Source organism: Amblyraja radiata, chromosome 4 (assembly GCF_010909765.2).
Source record: "Amblyraja radiata isolate CabotCenter1 chromosome 4, sAmbRad1.1.pri, whole genome shotgun sequence".
Lineage (NCBI taxonomy): Eukaryota > Metazoa > Chordata > Chondrichthyes > Rajiformes > Rajidae > Amblyraja > Amblyraja radiata.
This window is the reverse complement of record NC_045959.1, coordinates 106143092-106158176: the sequence shown is the minus strand read 5'-3', so window position 1 is coordinate 106158176 and position 15085 is coordinate 106143092. Positions and strand designations below refer to the sequence as shown.

General features: G+C 41.5%; 1 protein-coding gene across 1 annotated transcript in view; it reads right to left on the bottom strand.

Moving 5' to 3' along the window:
• Positions 1 to 15085, bottom strand: part of cngb3 (cyclic nucleotide gated channel subunit beta 3) — a 107117-nt gene that overhangs the window by 43544 nt on the left and 48488 nt on the right. Inside the window, 5 exon segments of the mRNA XM_033020407.1 lie at positions 4059 to 4156; positions 4237 to 4396; positions 6689 to 6711; positions 6714 to 6828; positions 11472 to 11595. Of these exon segments, the coding sequence (XP_032876298.1) occupies positions 4059 to 4156; positions 4237 to 4396; positions 6689 to 6711; positions 6714 to 6828; positions 11472 to 11595 (520 nt within the window).

Below are 15085 nucleotides of genomic sequence, written 5' to 3'. Positions count from 1 at the left end.
ACAGATCATAATTATGCTAGTGCAATTGATAGAGAATTTACTGTGCACAGAATGTTTGATTAAGTGAATCAATTTGAAGAGTTTCAACATGATTTTTTTTCTGCAGGAAGTCTGTAGAAGGAACTCGACCCGAAACATCACCCATCCTTTTTGTCCAGAGGTGCTGCCTGACCTGCTGAGTTATTTCAGCACTTAGTGGCTATTTTTTAAAAGAGAAGAAACGTGTAAACAGGCCCTGCAACCCACCAAGTCTGCACTGATCAGTGATCACTTGTACCCTAGTTCTATCCCACGGATTTGGGACAATTTACAGAAGCCAATTAACCTACAAACCTGCACGTCTTTGCATTGTGCAATATATCTATAGCGTAACATGGGCAGTCATAGTCAAATAAAACAGACAAGAGGACATTTAATAGCCCTGTCCCACGGTATGAGTTAATTCCAAGAGCTCTCCCGAGTTTAAAAAAAATCAAAGTCGGGGACGTCTCTTAGCGGCTCGTAACACTAACTGCAGGTACCCGGGAAGACTCGCTAACAGCAGGTAAGCACGGGAAGACTCGTGAAGACTTTTCAACATGTTGAAAAATGTCCACGAGAGCCCCGAGTACCGACGAGCGGCCATTACCATAAATCTCCGAGTTCGAATCAGGGCAAACTCGGGAGAGCTCTTGGAATGCTCGTACCATGGAACAGGGCTTTAAAATTATGAAATGCGTCAGTTTAGTTTAGTTTTAGTTTAGAGATACAGTGCGGAAACAGGCCATTCGGCCCACCTGGTCCATGCCGACTAGCGATCACCGCACACTAACACTATCCTATACACACTTCAGGACAATTTACAATTTTACTGAAACCAATTAACCTGCTAACCTGTACGTCTTTGGAGCGTGGGAGGAAACCGGAGAAAGCCCACGCAGGTCACGAGGAGAACATACAAACACAGTACAGCAGCATTCGTGGTCAGAATCGAACCTGGCACTCTGGCGCTGTAAGGAAGCAACTCTACTGCTGCGCCACTGTACTACCCTTTTAAGATGGGTCCCGACCCGAAATGTCACCGATCCATGGTCTCCAGAGATGCTGCCTGACCCACTGAGTTACTCCAGCATTTTGTGTTCTTTTGTGTAAACCGGCATCTGGAGTTCTTTATTTAGGCTCTTATCTTTGACCTACTCAACCCTCCCTCAACCTTTCCAGAACTGAAATTTATCTTGGCTACTCTCTTTCCCATTTGTGATAAAGGGCCTTCGAATTAAAACATTAACTTTGTTTCTGTTTCCACAGATGCTGCTTCACCTGTAGTTATGCAGAATTTTCTATTCTCATTTCAGATTTTTAGCATCTGTAGTTTAAAAATGATCATAATATATACTTTTCCATAATGGTGCTTATCACTGCTTAGTCGTGTGTTCAGATAGAATTGGGCTGGTAGGGAAGCCATCATTATTCCCCTGCACAAACCTCATTAATGCACTCTTTAAATTTTAATGATGTTATCAGAGCTTGATCTACATATAAAAGTGTTTTTTTCCCCAGTTGGGAATGTTCATTACCTAAGCTGTAAAATTGCATTAGTCAATGGTAACACTTACATTTTAAGTTTAGTTTAGTTTAGAAATGCAGCATGGAAACAGGCCCTTCAGCCCTCCGAGTCCATACCGACCATCGTTCACACTAGTTCTACTTTATCCCATTTTCTCATCCACCTACCTTCACACAAGGGGCAATTTACAGAGGCAAATTAACCTATAAAACTGAACATCTTTGGGGTGTGGGAGGAAACTGTAGCATCGAGAGGAAACCCACGCTGTCACAGGGAGAACGTGCAAACTCCACACAGACATCACCCAAGGTCAGGATTTCATTTTTTTAGTTTAGTTTAGAGATACATTGCGAAAACAAGCCTTTCGGCCCACTGAGTCCGCACCGACCAGCGATCCTTAACCCTATCCGACACACACACTTGGGACAATTTACATTTATACCAAGCCAATTAATGTACAAATCTGAAGATAGACACAAAATGCTGAAGTAACTCAGTGGGCCAAAAGGCATCTTTGGAGAAAAGGAATAGGTGACGTTTCGGGTCGAGACCCTTCTTCACAATCAGTCTTGTATCTTCAGTTTAAATCAGCATCTGCAGTTCCTTCCCACACAACCTACAAATCTGCACGTCTTTGGAGTGTGGGATGAAACTGAAGATCTCGGAGAAAACCCACGCAGGTCACGGGGAGAACGTGCAAACTCCACATGGACAGCATCCGAGGTCAGGATTGAAACCAGGTCCTCTACTAGCTGTGTCGCTGTGCTGCCCTTCTGTCATAAACCAGAATAAGGAATTTACAACAACTGGGAAAGTTAAAATCAGTCTACTTTCTGAACATATAAAGTTGAAGACTTGTGTAAATGCTTACAATGCTGGCTGATGCTTTCTCTTTCTGCTATTTAATCAGATACCTTAATATACATTAATAATTCCCTTGAAATAATACATGAAACTATTAACACATTCAAATTAGGATCAAAAGTGAAAAAATATTTCAACCTCCTATTTTATGTTTAAGTTAATTTTGAGACACCAAGCATTGTTTACAAACTAGTACTAAATTAAATGTGAAACATTGCTGATTATAATGTAATGCTCTATTATAACGCTCTATCACACATACATGTTGACTTTCAACAGACGATAGACACAAAGTGCTGAAGTAACTCAGTGGTTCAGGCAGAAAAAGAATGGGTGGCGTTTCGTGTCAGGCCCTTCTTCAGACTCAGCTTGACCTACTGAGTTACTCCAGCACTTTGTGTCTATCTTCTGAATAAACCAGCATCTGCAGTTCCTTTCTACACCTCTTGATATTCAGCTAACAGGTTAACATGCTTGCAACAAGCAGATTTGTATTTCATTTGTTTAAAAGCAAAATGTGCATTAAAAAAATTGCATAGAAAGGAAGCCAATGTCAACATTTGGAACAGTGTCATAAGAGTATATGCACAGGAATTTCAAAGCTAAGTTCCATTAATGTTATGTGTAGGAAGGAACTGCAGATGCTGGTTTACACCAAAATAGATGGAAAATTCTGGAGTAACTCAGCGGGACAGTCAGCATCTCTGGAGAGAAGAAATGGGTGATATTTTTGGTCGAGACCCTTCTTTTGACGGAATAAGGGTTTGGACCCAAAACGTCACTCATTCCTTCTCTCCAGAGATGCTGCCTGTCCCGCTGAGTTACTCCAGCATTTTCTGTCTATCTTCGACAACGTTATCGCAGTTTTAAAGCTGTGTTCAATGAATCATCCGGACTCTTTTTAATATAACTTCCCCATCTGGGCAGAGAGGCAGGTATTGCTGATTCTTTCCAGGTCCAATGGCCTGGGTATGATCCAGACCCTGGGTGCTGTCTGAGTGGAATTTGACTGTGACTTGTTCTCCCTGTGAGGGGCGTGGGTTTACCCTGGGTGCTGAAGATTACCTCCACATTACAAACATTGTTAGGTTATGGGTTATAGGTTTTGGGCATAGTAAATGAACTATGGGGTAGTTAGGAACATCAGCGAGGCCTGGATACAGTGAGTGTGGAGAGGATGTTTCCACTAGTGGGAAAGTCTAGGACCAGAAGCCATAGCCTCAGAATAAAAGGACTCTGCCTATAGGAAGGAGATGAAGAGGAATTTCTTTAGTCAGAGGGTGGTGAATCTGTGGAACTCATTACCACAGACAGGTGTGAAAGCCAAGTCAATGGATATTTTTAAGGCGGAGAGTGACAGATTTTTGATTAGTAAGGATGTCATGGGGGTTATGGGGAGAATGCAGGAGAATGGGGTTGAGAGGGAAAGACAGATAGGACATGATTGAATGGCGGAGTAGATTTGAAGGGCTGAATGGCCTAATTCTGCTCCTGGAACTTATGAACTTATGATTGAAAGAGACTACAGGGATATATGATGGGAAATGGGATTAATGGGAAAGCAGTCAAAGACTCAATCGGTTGAATAGCCTCTTTATAAGAGATGAGAATGAGAACCCAATTAACGTGAAGTTTATAATTTGCATACCTTAAACAGATCAACCTTGCTGACTGTCTCATAGTTTTGATCAATAGCAATGGACAGTTGCATCTTTACTGGCCTACTTTCCATCATCTCAGATACATCTGAAAGAAAATAAACATTCTTTTTTTAAGTAGAAGACGTTCACGAGCTAGGAACCCTGGTGTGAGCAAAGCCTACTTACCCAGCTGGCCTTGTGATTCCCATGTGTATTCATACCATTTACGTATACGATTTTGTCCGTTTCTTGAAACTGAATATATATTCATGAATGCAACAGAGTTGTCCAAAGATGTTGGGTAATAACTCTGGCCTGCAGTAGCTGCTCCAATAATATCACGCATCTGAAATGGAGGAAATGGGCAGGGTCATCAGCTATTTTCATAAAATGATAAGATGAGCATGTTTTTAAGATGAGTATGTTTCAAGCTGCTTTCTTGCAATGAGTTATAGAGTTTGTGCCAACTCTCAAGCATCCCATTCCCATACTGACCTTTCTGTCCACTGTCAGAATGAGGCCCAATGCGAATTTGAGGAACAGCACCTCATATTTCGCTTGGGCAGCTTACAACCCAAAGTTATGAATATTGACTTCTGTAACTTCAAGAAACTCTTGCTTTCCCTCTCTATCTGTGCTTCCCCCATCCTAGTTCTCCGACCAGTCTGTCCCCCAGATTACATTTTATTTCTCCCGACTCTCAGTCTGAAGAAGGGTCTCGACCAGAAATGTTACCCGTTCCTTCTATCCAGAGACGCTGCTTGTCCCACTGAGTTTGTAAAATAGGTGCAGGACGAGGCTATTTGGCCCTTTGAGCCAGCACCGCCATTCATTGCGATCATGGCTGATCATCCACAATCAGTAACCTGTGCCTGCCTTCTCACCATATCCCTTGATTCCACTAGCCACTAGCCATCCACATATCTACCTAACTCTCTTTTAAATTCATCCAGTGAATTGGCCTCTACTGCCTTCTGTGGCAGAGAATTCCACAAATTCACAACTCTCTGGGTGAAAATGTTTTTCCACAACTCAAATTTAAATGGCCTCCCGTTTATTCTTAGACTGTGGCCCCCGGTTCTGGACTCCCCCAACATTGGGAACATTTTTCCTGCATCCAGCTTGACCAGCCCTTTTATAATTTTATATAAGAGTTTCTATAAGATCTCCGCATCCTTCTAAATTCCAGTGAATACAAGCCCAGCCTTTCCAATCTTTCCTCATATGACAGTCTTGCCATCCCGGGAATTAATCATGTGAACCTACACTGCACTGCCTCAACAGCAAGGATGTCCTTCCTCAAATTAGGAGACCAAAACTACACACAATACTCCAGATGTTATCTCACCAGGGACCTGTACAACTGCAGGAGGACCTCTTTACTCCTATATTCAAATCCCTTCATTATTAGCTTTCTTCACTACCTGCTGTACCTACATGTTGACTTTCAGTTGCAACAAAAGATTTCCAGTTTTAATTTTTAGAATTATTTAGAATTAGAATCAATCAATCAATCAATCAATCAATCAATCAATCAACCATTACTGTCATCTTGCAAAGCAACAGTTGTACAGTGCAAAATGAGAAGACGTTTCCCAGGGAATACCGGAGCATCGCACATGAAACTTAAAACATTTCACACATAATAACAGTAAAAACAATCCAGTCCCTGATGAAACAGTATAAATAGTTAAAAGCAGGTAAAACAGCAACATTAAAATACAGTAAAAACAGTCATTAAAATGTCCGGGGCAGCTGATTTGAGTGGCCAGTGCCAGAGTTATTAAAATGTCAGTGCAAAGCTGCAGAATCAGGTGACTGTGAGTACAGAGTGACTGTTTAGCAGCCTCACAGCCTGTGGTAGGAAGCTGTTTAGCAGTGTGATAGTCCGGGCTTTGATGCTCCGGTATCTCTTGCCTGATGGCAGGAGGTCCAGGTGTATGTGGAGAGGGTGCAGTTTGTCCTTAGCTATTCTCAGAGCTTTTTTCAGACAGCGGCTCTGGAACAGTTCTTGTACCGATTATTTTGGATGAATAACCTCTGGCTACTAAATAGTGTCATTAATTCAATAATGCCAATATCAACAAGAGGTTTGGCTATTACAATGTTTATGCACCTTTAAAGGAAAAAATAATAATGTCCTGCGATCCAATCTCGACATAGTAAACTTGGAAAAAAGTGTTTTCCAGATTAGTGTAATAAAGACATGAGAATACTTTATTTGTAAGTATTTGATTCGGCAGTAAAATTGACACAAAATGCTGGGGTAATCCAACCTAGTTTTCTGACGAATTTCACTGTCTGCCTGATTAATTTTATTGCATTGATTCCTTCCCCTCAGCTAACAATGATCCATTCTAAATGGTCATTGTCTGCTTTGATCTGTCTTTTTCACATCATAGCCATCCACATATCTCTAGTCTCCCTCTCCCCCGACTCTCAGCCTGAAGAAGGGTCTCGACCTGAAAAGGCACCCATTCCTTCTCTTCAGAAATGCTGACTGTCCCGCTGTCTATCAGTGTAAATCAGCATCTGCAGTTCCTTCCTACACATTTGACTCAGCAGTAATGGCTTTTAACTTTTCCCTCTGCCTTTGCTTTATCCTTCTGCCTGACCATTCCATAATAAGTTAATTGACCTGACCAAATAAACTGGAGAACCCAAGACACCTGTGAAATAATTGCAGCGCTGAAAGATTAGTTCAGAGACTGTGACTGGTTCAGGAATGCCGCCAAATGTAATCAAAGTTCGGACTGCCCAATAGTAACATCTCAGGTACCTGGAGAAGACAAATATCTTACAACAAATGAAACCATGTTTCAACTGAGAGGGGGAGGAAGGGGGAGGAAGGGGGAGGAAGGGGGAGGAAGGGGGAGGAAGGGGGAGGAAGGGGGTGGAAGGGGGTGGAAGGGGTGTAACGGGTGTGATACTCTTTGTCAGCTAAGGTTAGAAGTTTTGAATTTCAAAAATGACAGACTTTGCATTTACATGCTGCCTATCACATTCGCTGGAAGTTTTAATAAATGGATTAGTTTAGTTTAGTTTAGAGATACAGCATGGAAACAGGCTCTTTGGCCCACCGAGTCTGTGCCGACCAACGCTAGTCCTACCCTACACACTAAGGACAACGTACAGAAGCCAATTAACCTACGAATCAGCCCGTCTTTCGAATGTGGGAGGAAACCGGAGTACCCGGAGAAAACTCACGCAGTCACTAGGTGAACGGATTCTGAGAATGTGTGACTGTTGGGGAATAGGGCATGTCTTCCTGACCTGCGTGGGACCGGGAAGGCATTGAGGATTGATGTAGTTGGTTGCCACGGTGTGCGGGCAACTGTGGAGCAGGGAATGCGCTCTAGTTTGAGTAACCTATCCTCCGTAGTTTAACCAGACGAATCCTACATCCTGGCAGCGGTGGAAGGTGAAGGGGAAAGTTGGCGGCTGTGAAGGATCCTCGAACTAGTCTATCCTGAGGTTCTGTGGTGGTGCACGAGCGGTGATGGAAGGATCTGACAGCATCTCGCTGGGCCCAGTGCTGCCAGGACATCGGGCCTTAACGTGAGAAATATAAGAATTGCTCATCTCCATAGGTCTAGATTGGACATGTCAGAGACCTGGGGGTTACAAAATGGCGTTGAAACATGTCGACTCTCTGCGTGCTGTTCCACAAGAGCCTCAATTGTTATCACGAATGGTGTGATTTGAGTGATAACATGCAGAACATGCAATTAACTGTGTCTTATTACACATAACTGGAACTTTTTTCCCCAAGATGGAACAATCAAATATTGGAAGGCACAGTTTTAAAGTGAGAGGAGCAAAGTTTAAAAAAGATGCGCAGGGCAAGTTCTTTATACAGAGGGCGTTGAGTGCCTGGAATGCGCTGCCAGGGGTGATGGGGGCAGATACGATAGTGGCATTTACGAGACTTTTGGACAGGCACAGGGACTGGAGGGATAGTGGTTATGTGCAGATAAGAGTTCGTCTTGGGATCATGTGACTTTGCAGATCGTAGGGCCTATCCTTGTGCTGTACTGTTCTATGTTAAAGGAACCATTGGACTAAATACTGAAGGCCAGCGAGGGATTTAAACATTTGAATGATGTGCATAGGAAGCAGGCAGCTGAGCTGATAGTCATAGAGTCACAGAGTGATACAGCATGGAATTTGCCCACACCGGCCAAGCTACACTAGTCCCACCTGCCTGCATTTGGCCCATATCCCTCTAAATCTGTCCTATCCATGTACCTGCTTAACTGTTTCTTACGTTGGGATGGTCCCTGCCTCCTCTGGCAGCATGTTCCATACCCCCACCACCCTTTGTGTGAAAGGCTCACCCTCAGATTCCTATTAAATCCTTTCCCCTTCACCTTAAACCTAGTATGTCCTCTGGTCCTCGATTCACCTACTCTGGGCAAGAGACTGTGCATCTACCCGATCTATTCCTCTCATGATTTTATCCACCTCTATAAGATCACCCCTCAACCTCTTGTGCTCCATGGAATAGAGTCCCAGCCGACTCAACCTCTCCCTATAGCTCAGACCCTCTAGTCCTGGCAACGTCCTTGTAAATCTTCTCTGTGCCCTCTCCAGCTTGACAACATCTCTCCTATAACATGGTGCCGAGAACTGAACACAGTACTCTAAATGCGGCCTCACCAACATCGTATATGTTTTTTTGGGGGGATGGAAGGTGCAAGGCATGAGTTAACAAAAGAATGGCTGATGTTTTCAATAGCAGGTGCGATCAGAGACAGGTGTGTACAGAATTATTATACAAGGGAAATTGCCATCCTCTGTGAGAAAGAGGGTATGGAAGTTGGAAGATTAGTTTGTAAATCAAATAGATTAGGACAGTCTCATTTCTTTCCAGAACAAGGCTGGGATAGAAGGTAAACAATTTTCAGCATAAGCTCGAACATAAAATATTATCTCTTTTGGCAGCTCACTGGAAGATGAAGTTGAAAAATTGGCTTTGCACTCCTATTTTTGTTCACTTAATAATAACCAGGGTAGAAAATTGCTATCTTGCTTGGTTGAGGTATTTGTGCATATATGATCATAGCTGCACGTTGAATTCTACTAAAATTCTGTTCCATTAGTGTAAGCGATGATGCTTTGATGAGTTTCTAAAACATTTATCAACGAGGAAATAACACAAAAACAGCTGAATAAGATGAGAACTGAGATAATCTTTCATTACATATTTTCATATTTCATATTTCTTCAGAATATAAGAGGCCGTTCAGTACATCGAGTCAATGCTAGCTCTCACACCAATCCTATATTTCTCTCCCGGCAACCCACTCTTATCACTAGCACATCATTACTAACACTAATGAAACGGAATTTTAGAAGTGGAATTCAACAGGTGGTTACGATTATGTAGGTTAATCGACCTCTGGAAAATTGTCCCTAGTGTGGATGGGGTGAACGACAAAATGGGATAACATGAAACTAGCGTGAATGGGTGATCAATGGGCAGGGTGGGGTCGCTGGGCCGAAGGGCCTGTTTCCATGCTGTGTCTTTGAACTAAATTAAAATAAGACCTCCTAAAAAATAGTTGCATATCTGAAATACTGTACATTCTCAAATTCATTGGGGAGGGGTGGAAGCCCAATGATCATCAGAGGGGATTTCTCTGCATAAAGGAAACAGCAGATACAACTATAAATTATCACAAAGTAAGAAAGGAAATATAGAAAATATTCGTCATCAAGATTAAATTGCTGCACATGGCTAAAAATAATGATTTCTCATTAAAATTATCTTTTGATTTAACAAACAGTTCAATATTCATTGAGAGCAATTCGGGTTCTGTACTCCATCAAAGGGAAGATATAATGCTATATAATCTTTTGCAGCACGTACAGCACTCAAGAAGAAAATAAACTGACAGCATTATGTTACATGGTCTGACCTTCGGAAATAAAAACAACACATTATACAGTTACAGGAATTGTTCTGGCCTTTTCTCTCTTCTAGTCCCAACCCACCTCCTCCCCCAACTCCCCACCTCTACTTTGGACTCAAAACCTCACCTTACTCTTTTTTCTCCAGAGATGCTGCCTGACCCGCTGAGTTCCCCGGCACTTTGCAGTCTATCTTCAAATTATACCGTTAATTGGTTCGTTTAAGATTGATGAATGGTCCACATTCTGTCCAGTCACCTAGTTGCGGTTTTCAAACAACCTAATGAATAGGATTTCTCAGCCATATTTGCAGAGCTGAAGTAGAGTTCATCTCTTATCTGGATGCTGAGATGAGATAACTGCCTTATTAATTCTACAGAACAGAATAATTACATAAGTAGTCCATATTATTTTAAAACAGAAGACTAACCTAATGTGATATTGAAGAAATAAACTCCAGAATTTAACAAATGCGCCCAGAGTAGTGAAATCAAGTACCAGAGGACATAGGTTGAAGGTGAGAGGGGAAAGATTTAACAGGAACCTGAGGATTAACTTTTTCACATGGAGAGTGTTGGGTGTGTTGAACAAAATGTCAGAGAAGATAGTTGAGGCAAGTTCTATAACAACATTTAAAATACATTTGGATAGGACATGGATAGGAAACATTTAGAAGGATATGGGCCAAACTCAAGCAGCTGATACCAGTGTAAATGGGGCATCTTGGTCGGCATGGGAAAGTTGGGCCGAAGAACCTGTTTCCATACTGTATGTCTCTGTAACTCTATGAACGAATCAAGGGATATTGTAAACAAATTGGTGAAGACCCAGCAACAATTAGTGGTTTCACATTCAGCAGCTCTCTGCAAACTAACCCCAAGATAGACACAAAGTGCTGGAGTAACTCAGCGGGTCAGGCAGCATCTCTGGAGAAAATGGATAGGTGACGTTTCGGGTCAGGGGCCTTCTTCAGACTGATTTTTCTACTTGTACTTGATGTACATGATTTAAGCAGTAAGATTCAACCACTTTTGGTATATTTACACAAAGGGTGGCGGGTGTATGGAACGAGCTGCCGGAGGAGGTAGTCGAGGCTGGTACTATCGCAAGGTTTAAGAAATATTTGGACAGGTACATGGATAGGAGAGGTTGAGAAGGATGTGGGCTAAATGCAGGTAGGTAGGAGTAGTGTGGATGGGACATGTTGGTCGCCGTGGGCAAGTGGGGCTGAGTGGTCTGTTTGTACACTGTATGACTTTATTTACCCCACACCCTGTCCTTTTACCCCAGAACAGTGGGCAATGGGCCAATGAGTCACTGTAAGAGAGGGTAGGGAGAAAATGCATAAGTTTGAAGTTCATAGATATGTTAGAAGCTGAACGTAACGTCTGTTAGGATAAAAATACAATCATTGGCTGAGAGAAGCAAGTATTGTTTTGCCACAGTGCTAATTCGCTTCTTTCTGATGTTTGCAGTAACATTCTTAAATGGTATCAGATCAATAATTAGCTGTTTCCTTTACCATTGTAGACCCATTTGTTGCTGCCTATACCGTCTAAATCTGAAGCCCAGTAATATAGACAGGCATTTAAGTGCAAGAGGAAAAGCAGATATCCTATTGTCCGGGCAATCCTGGAAACAAATTGAAATAGATGATCTCGTTAGTTAAAAGTGAACTGCTTGCTCTGTAGCGGTATATTGACTTTTAGTATTTAATTTAATTATTTATCTAATTGTTAGGATTGTTCTGTGTTTCATCAGGTTGCGACGTATTTGGAAATTCAGAACCACTGTGCAACTGGAAGTACCATCCGCAGGAAGCTATAATACACGAAAGTCTACAACATATACATCAATGCCCGTTAAATGCCAGACATTCTTTAATACAATTTAAAGTATTACATAGGCTGCATTACTCTAAAACAAAATTAAATAGAATTTTCCCACATATCTCTCCTATCTGTGATAAATATCAACACTCAGAGGCTAATTTAACTGATACTTTTGTAAATTGTATACAAATCACAAATCTCTGGACGGATATTTTTAGAATAGTTTCTGAAGTTGTTAATACCCAATTGGATCCTGACTCAAAACTAATAATGTTAAGAATATCAGAACAAAGTCTAAAACTTACAACAAGCCAAAGAAACTTCCTTGATTATAGTATAATATCTGGAAAAAATTAATATTACCAACAACTCCCACAATTAAAATGTGGATTATGGAGATGTCGGAGACCTTACATTTGGAAAGAACTAGACTTGTCTTAATTGACAAACAAGAATTATCTGCTAGAATATGGTCTCCATTTATTGATTTTTTGAAAGGGTAAGTTGGTCCGGCACAGAAGCCTGACTGAAGCTTGAACCCAGGATTAGATGAATAACTATGTTTTTATAATTTACGGACCAATCTCCAATTCGTATTATTGGTAATTTATTCTATTCTTTTTTATCATTTTTTTTTCTTCTTTCTTCCTATCTATATAAAAAAACAAAAACAAATAGAAGCAGAGTTAATATGCAATTGATAAATGAGGACCCTTACTACTTCGATAGCTGGAATCCCATCTATTAACAATATGTAATTGATAAACAAAATGTGTTTAGATTATGATATGTATATGCTTCTAATAAAAATATTATTTTAAAAAAAAGGAAGCTATAATAAAGTTTAATTTAGTTTAGTTTATTGTCACGCATACTGAGGTACAGTGACAAATTTTTGTTGCGCGCTATCCAGTCAGCGGAAAAACTATACATGATTATCATCCAGCCGTCCACAGTGCTCAGATACCATACATGATAAAGATAATACTGTTTAGTGCAAGATAAAGTCCAGTAAAGTTCAATTAAAGATAGTCTGAGGGTCTCCAATGAGGTAGATGGCAGCTTATGACCGCTTGCAGGCTTGTAGTCTGCCCGCAGGTAACCTTAACTCTCCATACATTTTATGGTCAGGTAACACATTAAAAATTAAACCAGTCCAATCTGTTCCAGCCAACCATGAACCTTCCTGCTGCAGATTTCGAAAGAGGTGAAATGGGGCGTAAGAGTTGGTGAATAATCCATTCACAGAAGACAGGTTCTTTATTTAACTATTTTAATCAAGCAGCATGCTGAAGGTTTTCTCTAGTCCAGCATTGGTAGAGGATTTAGCAGGGTAAATGTAGACCTCCAGATTCCTCCCCTCCACATCCTTAAGAGATTAGGGTTTGTTGGATAATTGGCCTCTACAAAATTGTGCTTAGTGTGTAGAAAGCGTAAGAGAAAGTGGGATAACATCGAACTGGTGTGAATGGGTGCGACACGTTCCTCCAGTACAAATGGACGTGGTCTCCATAAGAAATGGTCGACTGGACTGTAGACCACTGGTGGGCCAGTGAAATGGATGCTTCCCAGTCACTCGAGCGAACATGTTAACAGCATTTGGATGACCCGTGGTCAGAAGCTTACCTTTGCCTGTGACCTGTTGCCTCTCCGAAGGGAGGCCCATGATTTCTCTTGCTTTCTCCCCCTCCTCCTTTGCTATTCCTGCTCTGTCTCTTCATTCATACTATATGCTCCAAGGCCACTAACTGCTGCTGCTTGTCTAGTCCGTCTCACTGCATAACAGACTCACTGTCTGAAGTATTACATGTAGGAAATAGATTCAAAAAATGATAATCAAATCCTTGAGTTAAACTGAGCAGGATCTGAGTGAAAGCTACGATTCTGGTCATAAAAGCAATTAAAATGCTTGCATACTCATTAATTAATTAATTAATTTATGCATTCATTCAATCATTCATTCATTCATTCATTCACTCATTCACTCATTCATTCATTCATTCATTCATTCATTCATTCATTCATTCATTCATTCATTCATTCATTCATTCATTCATTCATATCCAACAGCTTCAGTCTCCCAACTAGATATCAAATATCCAGATTTCCTTCATTTAGTTTAGAGAAACTGCATGGAAACCTATCTTGCTACATCACCTATCATGTTATCATTCATTAATTGATTCCTGACCCCGAATGTTGCCTGACCCGCTGAGTTACTCCAGCACGTTGTGTCGTTGACGGCCACTGAGACGGCGCCAACCACTGATCACTCCTTCACACTAGTATTACTATATGTTATCCCACTTTTGCTCCCACTGTCTACAGGCTAGGAGCAATGTTACAGAGGCCGATTAACCCACGACACAAACGCGCACATCTTTGCGATGAGGGAGGAGACTGGAACACTTGGAGGAAACCCACATGGTCACAGGAAGACAGAACAAACACACAGCACCCGAGGTCAGGATTGAACCTGGGTCTCTGTCGCTTTGAGGCAGCAGCCCTACTAGTTGAGCCGTGGTGCCCCCCTAGTTACTGATTTATTTTATTTACTGATTTTGTGATTTAATTTGAATTCTCCATCATTTACAGTCTTTGATTTCTTCAGGGTATTACAAGACTTCTGAATAGCCTCTGTTGATATTGTAAGAGTAGATTTTATGTTCATTCTTGGCTACTTGGAATTATCATTTGATCTTGAACAATTCAGATGCACCCATTTGAATATTAACACCTTGATGTTTAGTTTAGAGATACAGTGCGGAAATACACCCTTCGGCCCACCGAGTCTGCGCTGTCCAACGATCTGTCTGCACTAGCACTATTCCTACTGGGAACAATTTATAATTTTATCGATGCCATTTAACCTACAAATCTGTACGTCTTTCTAGTGTGGGAGGAAACCGGAGCATCCGGAGAAAAACCCACGTGTTCACGGGGAGAACGTACAAACTCCACACAGACACCACCAGTACTCAGGATTGAACCCGGGTCTCTGGTGCTGCAAGGCAGCAACTCTACTGCTGCGCCACCGTGCCGCCCACAATGGTGACACCTGTTAATCACCATTGACTGCCAATGGTATGACTTGGGGAAGCATCTGATGAAAGGTCATCAGATATGTTGCTCGATATTGGAGAGGGATTTGTGATCTGTTCCTGATTCCTGGAAGGTAGTACGGATCGGCCACTTTGCATTTAGTATAATTGGAATAAACTGCAGTAGAAACGGGAGGTGCTTATCCAATTCAATATCGTGCTATTTCCTGTTTGAGACGAACAATAGAA